Source organism: Nelumbo nucifera, chromosome 2 (assembly GCF_055504915.1).
Source record: "Nelumbo nucifera cultivar China Antique chromosome 2, China Antique-T2T, whole genome shotgun sequence".
NCBI lineage: Eukaryota > Viridiplantae > Streptophyta > Magnoliopsida > Proteales > Nelumbonaceae > Nelumbo > Nelumbo nucifera.
The window spans coordinates 53,985,456-53,995,838 of NC_142650.1; the positions used below are offsets into that span (position 1 = coordinate 53,985,456).

General features: G+C 36.5%; 1 protein-coding gene across 1 annotated transcript; it reads right to left on the bottom strand.

Annotated features, from left to right (window-relative positions):
- Positions 1 to 226: 226 nt before the first annotated feature.
- On the bottom strand, positions 227 to 7,036 carry LOC104601247 (RNA recognition motif (RRM)-containing protein). Its single transcript, XM_010264524.3, has 5 exons — positions 6,914 to 7,036; positions 6,414 to 6,609; positions 5,643 to 5,752; positions 5,269 to 5,456; positions 227 to 1,042 (listed from the first exon to the last, which is right to left on the bottom strand). Exons 2-5 carry the CDS (start codon positions 6,584 to 6,586, stop codon positions 494 to 496), a joined length of 1,020 nt encoding a protein of 339 aa, XP_010262826.1. The 5' UTR covers positions 6,587 to 6,609; positions 6,914 to 7,036; the 3' UTR covers positions 227 to 493.
- Positions 7,037 to 10,383: the final 3,347 nt, after the last annotated feature.

The following is a 10,383-nucleotide window of genomic DNA, read 5'->3' on the forward strand; positions in this document are numbered from 1 at the left end:
GTCAAAGAGATACAAATGCTGTCTTGTACCATTCTATCGCCCCAACAAGCACTAAGTAAAGCGGTTAACGCTTTAACAATCATACATGTAAAACTACCAATAAAGTATTGATATCTTAAGAATCAGGATTTCCTGAATCTTGTGTTCCTTGGGACTGTTGGTTTAAACCAGACTTGGTTTCCACAATTTGCCCAAGCTGCACCAATGGTGTCGACATGGAAGCATCTGGACCAACAAAAGTTTATCATACTCGGCAGAAAGCGACTTTTAATATTGTCTAACAATGGAGTCAAATCATATGCTTCACATAGGATCCAACTCTAATGAACAGAATCTGTAACAGAAGGAATCTGTGAATCTAACTATTTGCTTCTAAAATTCACATACATGGGAGATCAAAAAGAAAATTATAAATAGTTTCAGTTATTCACCTCTGATAATAAACCATGACAGAAATTAACATAAGCTCCTCCATCAACCGTTAGAAGACTACTTACCTATGTGAACTCCTGTGATGTTCTTTGTCGTCCTCTCTATGATGATGGGAATAAGAGTCCCTCTCGTACCTGGATCGTTTTCCATCTCCTCTTCGATCTCGATCTTCTTCCCTTGGATTTCGTTCCAACTCATGTCTTCCTGACCTCTCTTCCCTTCTCCTATCATGATCCTTGCTTGGCTTTGTTTCAGCTTCGCACCTTCCCAACGCTCTTTCAGTTTCTCGTTTATCATGATGTTCTCTGTGCCTTCTCTCCTCTTTCCTTTCTGATTGTTTCTCGAGTCCTTGCTTATCTTGCTCACCTGGACTTGTTGCGCTTCGCTTAGAGTGGCTCTTCATCTCCCTTTCATCATCTTCTGCTCTGGATGCTCTGGCACCATCTCCATACAACCTAGACCTTGAGCCACCTTCCTGAACTTTAGATTCTGGGATACGACTTGAGGAGATGTTACCATATCTTCCATGGCTCCTAGATGATCCATCATACTTATCATGATCCCATCTTGAATGGCTGTCCTCTGGACCCCCACCTGTATTTGCACATCTCTGGGTTTGGAGAAGACAAAAGCATGGATGAGCACTTTAAGGAATAAAGCAAACATCAGCACCTGTATTTCAAATTTCAATCTTTAATTGCCTTGCACAAAGTCACAAACAGATGAAGATGAACAACCAAGATAAATATCAAATGAATAAGGGCAAATTCCTCAGCAGCTAAGTGTAACACATATTAAGGTTGCCTAAAATGAATATTCTTTATTGCTAGCTTAATCATTAATCTTCCCCTCTTTAATTTCCGGAAGGCATTTTGATATGTTTACCATGGCTATTAGCCCAAGTTTTAACTGACTGATTACAAGGGTTCTTTGTTTGAATTTTTTTTCTCTTTTGCCTTTTCTATTCTGTCATTCAGAGTTAACCCTCCAGTTGAGCTCTCTAGATCAATGATTTGGTGGCCAACTGCAGTATATGATGCAGCTAGCTACCTTCTTATATTCTCCATCAATTGCTTACCTAGTTTTTTTATATCACTTTCTTGATGAACTAAGCATCATATTAACCATTGGTACAACAAAGGCCAGGTTGACTTAGGTTAATAGTAACCCTAACCAACCTGATCATGTTCCAGTTGGGTAGATTTAGAACTTTACCTACAAAATTTACAAATATGCAAAAATACCAATGGTTAATATGTATTTTGTAGGTTTGACCATGGTCAAACCGTGATGATGTGGCATATATGTCATGTATATATATATATATATATATATAGTTCTTTTCTTTTCCTTATTTATCACTACTTATCTAAACAACAATAGAAAAACTTAAGATTGGCATAACTTGTGGCATTTCAAAAAGAACAACATGGAACTCTTCCGAGATCTGTACAAGAGATAGAGAATAAAAGGGAAATAGGTTGGTTCATAATCCCTTGGAAATTGCCACACTTGATGTTAACTCATTTTCAAAAGCTCTTCTTCTTGCTTAGAAAGATGGGCTAAACAACAGGGGTAGTTCTGTCCACAGCCACCAAAAAACAATGATGAAGGTGAGATTTGATCCCAGTATCTGCAACAACCAGCAGGAAACTTTACCAACTGAGACAGTGGTACACCTCTGTTTTCAAAGGCTCTTTTGGAGCATTTCTTTTCAATATTGGTCCATAGAAAAAAGGGAGAAGTTTCCAAGATTCCCTGCCTTGATAAGGCCACTTACACCAATGTTTAAAATGCTGATATCAGTGGAAATAACAGTCATCCAAATATATAAAATATGATAGAAATGTAAGGATGAAAATATTGTAAAAAATTATTAAAATGGTGGAAACATTGTGAAATATGTGAAAACATAAAATAATATATGAAATGATAAAGGAAACATAAATGCACCCTTTTAGATTATTATTCTGTTTTAACCATCAAACAAAACCATGAAACTAATGTTAAGAGACAAACTAATACACTGCAAACATGTCCTATAGAAGCTTTATGGGTTGAATAATAGAGCAAAAGGGGCAGCCCCAATGCATGAGGCTCCCAGAGGTGTAAATCGGGCCATGTCGTGTCGGCCCGCAAGTCGAGCCAGGCCGTACTTCTCTCCCCTAGAATACTTTGGGGGGTTGGCCCAGCACGGCCCACGGCCTAAGGCCGTTCGGGCCCGTGCCATTCTGCATGTCGAGCCTTGAGCCAAACCGGGCCGTGGACCGATCCAAGCCATGTTTTTTAAAAATTTTGAAAAAAATGAAAATTTTAAAATAGACAAAAAATTAAATAAGATCTTAAAATTTTATTTTATATGAATTTTGATGTATACAATTGCTTATAATGAAATAATATAATAAAATTATATATATATATATACATATTATATTTAATATATATATGGGTCATGCCACAAGCCAGGCTGGCAGGCCAAGCCAAGCTATGCTTCCCTCCCCTGGACTACTTTGGGGGTCGGCCCTGCACGGCCCACGGCCTGAGCCCACGTGGACCAGTGCCATTCCACAAGCCGAGCCTTGAGCCAAACCGGGCTGTTGACCGAGCCAAGCCATGTTTTTTAAAAATTGTGAAAAAAATAATGAAAAATTTTAAATAGACAAAAAATTAAAAGGATCTTAAAATTTTATTTTATATGAATTTTGATGTATACAATTGTTTATATATGCAATAATAAAATGAAATAATATAATAAAATTTTGTATATATACATATTATATATTATATATATGGGTCATGCCACAGGTTGGGCCAGCACGCGGGCCACGGGCGGCACGGCCTGTTTGGTCGTGCCATGCCGTGCCGGCCCATGGACCTGAAACCCCAGGCCTGGCATGGCCTGCAGTCCGTCATGTCAGACCATAGGCAGCACCAAATAATACTTTGGTCTAGGGTGGGAGTTAACCAAATAATAGGTTAAATTAAAGCAAAACCTAAACTCACATAATGTACAAATGACTCATAGGTTAACCAAATAATATTTTCCATAAACAAAAAGCTAAGATTCAATATCAGATCAAAAACTAATTTCAAGCTAGTTCAAAGTGCTAATCACCTCCGTTAGGCTGGCAATTATACTACTGCTCCACATATTTTCAATATTAATGCTAACTCACCACATTACAACACCATCTCGTGTACTCATAGTGGTGGAACTTTTCATAAGGGAATGTCAATTCCAGTAATACTTTGTGTTGGTACCCATGAAAATGGACATGGAAATATTAAGACATGTCAACATTTTAAACCTTGACTTGCACTGACAATTACATCACACTTCTTTTATATTCTTCAGTTGGACTCAAGTCTCAAGACAGCAAACTGAGAATTGAAAAAGGAAGTGACAGAACACCATTCTTGAGAAGGTGCAAATCGGTACCAAGGAATAAATGGTATCTCCATCCTCAGGGCACAAATACAATCAATTTATCAGAAGGGCAGCCCAGTGCACGAGGCTCCCGCCACTGCGGGGTTTGGGGAGGGACAGATGAATGCTGCCTTACCCCTGGCTCATACAGAGGCTGTTTCCAAGATTTGAACCTTGGTCACCCAGGTTGCAATGGAGCAACCCAACCGTTGCACCAAGGCCCCACCCTCTAACTACTAACAACCTTACCTGACTTAAATAGGTTATACCCATGACCTCAATATTACTCCCTTTCACCAATCTCCACTCCACACTTTATGAATGATTTCATATTCCTCTCTGGTTCAGTTTTTTAAGAGGTGCACTTTGCCTGAATCCAGGTGCATATCCCTTAGCTTATTATTATACTTTCATGTATTAACCTTGAACTTACTGTTGAATAGGTAACTTGTATATTAGGTTATACCTATGATGTTTAGAGTTTAAACAGTTAACCTATATAAGACTTGAGCATGCAACATTATAACCTTTCTGTAAATATGATGATGCTCTAACCAACTGGACCTATAGGACTTTTGAAATATTTTATTTCTTCCAGAATCTAGATTTGCATATACTTGTATATTAAGTTTTTTTTTTCTTTTGGATTTTGTTTTCAAAAGTGGTGCCTCAGGTTGTTCAGGTGTACTTGCTCTAGAATACCTTGTGCTTTGGTTGAGCTTCTTGCTTTTAACGTCCTGCTCTAGGTAAGATGCAGGGACCAACTAGTACCATAATTAAAGGTATGACAGAAGCAGCACGCCAGCACCTTATAGCCAAAAGATAAGGGTTAGGACAATGCAATTAGGCGTGAAGAGACAAATGAAAAGCATTTTTAAATCTTTTTCCACAAATTTTGTGTTTTATAGAAATGATATAGTAAGCATCATAAGTCATAGGGTCAGGAACTACCCAGTAATGGGTCCCATAGAGATAAATGAAAAGCATTTCTAGATTTTCATAGTGTTATAAAGTGCCAAAGTTCATACTTGTGTTTGTCTGACAAGACAGTCCAATCAAAGCAGGAAATAAACAATCCATAGGTTACTTGTATAACTGTTTTTGAAAACACTAATCCTAGCAAAATAATTTAAAAATCAATTCTAAAAATAGTGGTTTATACATGTTGGCACTTGAACTCCTTGTAATGTCCCCTCACCCCAATTAATCTGCCCAACTAATGAACTAAGTATGATAAAGGACAACCACAGTCATTTATTCAGATGATTTTTAAAAGATGGGAATGCAACTTTTATAATTTTATCCTGAATGGACATCATGGAATAATGTGAATAACCTGTTCAAAAGTTACTTTAGATGTAACGTCTAAAGTCCTCCAATAAACTAACAAACAAGAATATTGATCTTACTTGCTCGTTATGGGAAAATTTGCAAGCAGCTCCACGGTTACATTCACCTCTTTGGAAAGCACGGCATACACCTCTTGCCTCCCTCTTCTGTTGCTCTTTCTCCTCATCCTCTTCTTCTTTCTTCTTGTAGTTACTGGCATGATCAACCCTTATAATACGACCAAGAATTTGGGCTCCATTTAAATTATCTGAAATGCATTGAAAAAATGAATGCTTTTACACCTGAAACCTTGTAAAGGAAATAGAATTCGAGTGAGAAGAAAACCTCTGATTGTTGGTTTAAGAATAAACTGGTTCCGTTTTGCCATTATTTAGAAGAAAAGAAATAGGTTTCTATTCCAAATAGAGAAAAAAGATGTCAGAAGATAACCAACCTACTGCAAGATTTGTGCTTCTCTGATCCTCATATGCAATAAAGGCAAATCCTTTAGATTTACCAGTACCCTTGTCTCTAACAAGGTTAACATCAACAATCTCCCCATACCTGGAAATTATTCAATTGGAAGGTGTAAGCAAGGCTCAAACTGAAATAGTGAAATACAATCATATTCTTGTTACAGATATGGAAAGACTGGCTTTACAACCAAGTAAGATATGGCAACATAGGATAAACAAAAGCATAGTTGATTGCAAACAAGGTCAAGAACAGGTGCAAGTCAGGCAGGATGCGAAGCAAACAAAGCCAAACGTAAAACATGACTCAAGTGAACACTCCAACTAAAGTAAACTAAACCGAGTTATTTGTTCAATCATAACACGCCAAATCCTAAGTTGCTAAATTGGTTAGGCTACACGTCAAATATAAATGTGCTAAAAGCACATCAAGATGAGCTTCAATTTTTTGATCATTAAGTAAGATGAACTTTATAAGACTCCAATTCAACTCTTTTCACGCTTAGAACAATATGAATACCAAAAAATCAGATGACTCATTTGCACAATAGAATGAGATGCCACGGTCCCTAAAGTACTGTTAAAGACTACAACAGCTGCAAATGTAATATTGGAAATGGCAATGCCAACAATGACGAAACTATTAATTTCTTTCATGAAATCTTTTCAGTTAATAAACCTTTCAAATCTTAGAACAAAATGCATTATCAATATCAGGTCGAAACATAAAAACTGCACTGAACTGGACTTACTGTGCAAAAACCGCAAGAAGGTCCCCCTCCGTAAGATCGAAAGGAATGCCGCCAACAAATACATAGGCCGACTCCTTGTATTTCGTGTGCCACGAAGCATCTTCAGAAATTCCTAGCGCTGCTTCCTTTGAATTAATGTTCTGTATACGCTTCACTAACGTCAGCGGATTCATTGCTCAGATCCTGCCGACTATTTCTGCACAGAGATCCCTAAGTTAATTGAAGTTGATTCTCAAAGAGAAAACTCATCAAATGAAATAATTACCACCCCTCAAAAGTCAAAACTAACAAAATAGAACTACAGAAAACCCTATATCCATAGCGCGAGGTACAAAAATTTCTATAATCCCCAAATCTAAAGGCCAATTGTGGTTGAAGAGAAGACAGGTGTAACTTCAAAGTTCAACCCCAATCGAAACCCTAGAGAATTAAAGCAAAAAAAAAAATGGCGGGAAAACAAGCGTGAAGGAAGCGATCCTGTGTAGGCATCTCAGGCTTACCAGTCAGTTGTCTGAATCCTGAGCTCTGGAGTAGGAGCAAGTGAGCAACCAACGCCTGCAAATATATATATATATATATATATATATATATATATATATATATATATATATATATATGGGTTCAACTATGATAAGAAAAGATATGATATATATATACCAAACTAACGCCTAAAATATATTGACTGACATTAGGCTTATTAGCTCGCGACTCTTGCAGAGTTGTGTTTGGTATCGTTCAGTTTCTGGATAAACGGTGCCGTGTCATTGCTAAATTAATATTTATTTTATCACGTTATTTTGTATTTATATTTATTAGTAAATTTTTGTTTTAATTTACATGTAAATCAATCGTTGGGAAAGTATCATTTTAACGTTTTCTCAAAACAAAAACATTTATTTACTGTTTTGTTAGTGCGGCGCTTAATGGCACTTAGTGGCATTTAATTGTTAATAAATCTCATAAAAATGTTTATCAACAACTTTTTTTCAGTTTTGATGATAAATTAAATACAAACATTTATTTAATAAACAGTTCTACCAAACACATGGTACCCTTGAAAACTAAATTCAAATTGGTTTTAAAAGAGTTGTAGTGTCACCAAATCAATGTTTTTTTAAAAAAATCAAATAATAATAATAATATGCTAGTTAATCAGTATGACTTTTTGAAAATGGTTAATGTAAATGTGAAAATGGAACACTTTGAGTGAGAAAAAAAAAAGTGGAAATGTTAGGGGGTGTTAGACATGATCAATTTTGATTTTGAAAAAAAAAAAGTAATTCTACCCACATGATTTCCATGGACACACAAAGCTTGGATTTCCTGTTCATGACAATTCTATCCACACTTAACCACATATCATCACAAATATCTCATCCTCTTTCATGTTATTATGCACATTGAGAATTCTTGTGGGCAAGAGATCTGGAGTCGGACACATAGGAATGATTTGCACCAACCCATCCCACTTGTGTCACGTGTCAACAACCTCTGTGAAAAGTGGAAACCAATATAATACTGCTTGTTGCTTGTGATTTCAAATCAGCCCCCCACAAGATTGTTCCCCACAACATTTGTGTATTGGGAACATCTCCTGATGATGACATCATCATTTCTGATATTATAATCAGGAGATGTTTCCAATACACGGCAGAGATGTGTTGTCGGACGTTGTGGGGGGCAATCTTGTGGGGGCTGATTTGATCTTGTTGCTTGTATCAAGTTATATTACACCGATGTCTTAAGAGTTCAAATCAGCCCCCCACAACGTCCCACAGCACATTCCCGCCATGTATTGGGAACATCTCTTGATGATGACATCATCATTTCTGGTATTATCATCAAATGTTCCCAATACACAACGGTGATGTGTTGTGGGACATTGTGGGGGGCTGATTTGATCTTACATTTTAAACATTTTGGAACATGATGTGGCAAATTTAGACCGCGGGAGTTGGTGCAACAGACACTTGGACACTGATGCAAATGACCCTGCCAAACTGCCTAATACAACTCCCCTTTCAGAGTTCCAACCTAACTTATACAAGTAGCCTGTGCTCAACACAGGAGTGAAGGATAAAATGAAACGTCAATTAAAAGTTAAATACATGCATTGATATTAATAGTGTTATCAGGTTCGACTATGATATGGAAAATATATGATATATGAAAAACTTCTGACCACTCAATTGGAATCATAAACATGGTAGTCAATCAGATGTTATTTATCAAAATTCATGGGTGGGTTTTGATTAGTCAAAACTCTTCCTATACCATATCTTTTCCGCATCATATATAGATTTTCCCTAGTGTTATTATATTTACTAAATTCATAAAGTAGGGTCCGTTTGGTTGATAGAAGGAATCAGATTCAGAATTAAAATCTTAATTGGAATGGTTCCTAATACACAATTCGAGCAAATGTGAAAAAAAAAACAAAACAAAAAACAAAAAACAAAGAGGCCTTTACTTTTGATATGTGGCCTATAGGGGTTGCTCAAAAACTAAGGTTGCAACTTGGGCCGGGTTAGCCCGAACCTAATCCTAACCCAACTCGAAAAAAGTCAGGTTGGATTTGGTCGGGTTGATGCTTGGGTTAGGGTTGAAATTTATGAACCCGATTTACTTCGAGGTTGACCCCTCGGGCAACCCGACCCAACCTATATATATATATATATACACACATATATATATACATATATATGATTATCATACATTGATTTGTTTAGATGCATTTATTTCATTTAAGATAACTACTTCACTTAATCCTAATTGAAAATACTAAAACCTTGATAACATATTTTGTGTTTTTTGGATATTTTATTCTTTGTCTCCTCTCTTTTGTTTGCCACCCATAGCTTGCTACCCATAAAAGATCTTTTATAAGTCATAACTATAGTCATTTCAAACACTTTTTTTTCTGAATTTTGTACTTAAAGAACCAATAAAAACATCAATAAACAATTATAGGATAATATATGTAATGAAAGTTGAGTTAAGATATAAGATTAAGAAGTTCTATGAGATTTTAAGGGATGAGAAAAAGGTCGGGTTGGGCCCAACCCGAAATTAACTTTGGGTTGGGTTGGGTTAGGGTTAAGGTTGAAGGAATTTAGTTAAGGTTAAAGTTAGAATTGGGTAGGTTGGGTTAGGGTTCGAACTAGGGGATTTAGAAGTTAGGATTGAACTAGGGTTGGCCTCAACCCGACCCAACTTGCAGCCCTATCAAAAACTTAGTGCATGGCAAAAAGCATCCTGCAGGTTTTTGATTAATTTATATGAAATTGAATGGATTACAAAAAGGAGAAAAGATGCAACCATCTAAATTTAAAATTACATATATTAGTAAAAATAATTCATAATAAAAGAAAAATAGAACACTATTGCACGTGATGACAACTACCTAGATCTTGCCAAAACAAAACAATTCATCTTCCAAAATTACAACTTTTGAGATTAGGAATCTTGATGCGGAAGAAAGAGTCCTAGCTTCCACGTATTTGTTCTTAGATGATGGTGCAGGAGCTTCTTTGAGTCATAATTTCCTTATTCTTAACCTTCAGAACACTTATCAAATAAATATATTAACAAAGCTTATAGAAAGCTCAAATTTTGCTATATTGGACTATGAAGTTTGGAATAAAGCAATAGAAAGATATACCCAAATAGAAGTAGTGGTTAATTTGGGCCCGTTTGGCGTATTTTTCCATGCAGTCTGTTGGTTATTTACAAACCCAGCAGACCACGATTTGGTATTTTCCTGTTTGGTTCACGATAACTCTAGCTACCAAAAGCCAGCGTGCCAAAAAGACATGAGAAGCCCAAAATTGGCAATTTTTATGAAGCTCCAAACAAGGTTCAAAATATCAATACACCGGTAAAGGCGTATCAGGTGAATCAATACACATTTTGGTTGCTTTTTTTTCGCAACCGGTTCGGGGGGGCAGTTTAGGTCTCTTCTACCTTCTAA

Bases quoted from the DNA above. Each gene is read 5' to 3' on its own strand.
- LOC104601247 (XM_010264524.3), bottom strand. From the start codon at position 6,586: ATGAATCCGCTGACGTTAGTGAAGCGTATACAGAACATTAATTCAAAG. The intron at 5,457-5,642 runs GTTGGTTATCTT...AATGCATTTCAG, and splicing joins AAGCACAAATCTTGCAGTAG to ATAATTTAAATGGAGCCCAA. The intron at 1,043-5,268 runs GTAAGATCAATA...CTCCAAACCCAG, and splicing joins AATTTTCCCATAACGAGCAA to AGATGTGCAAATACAGGTGG.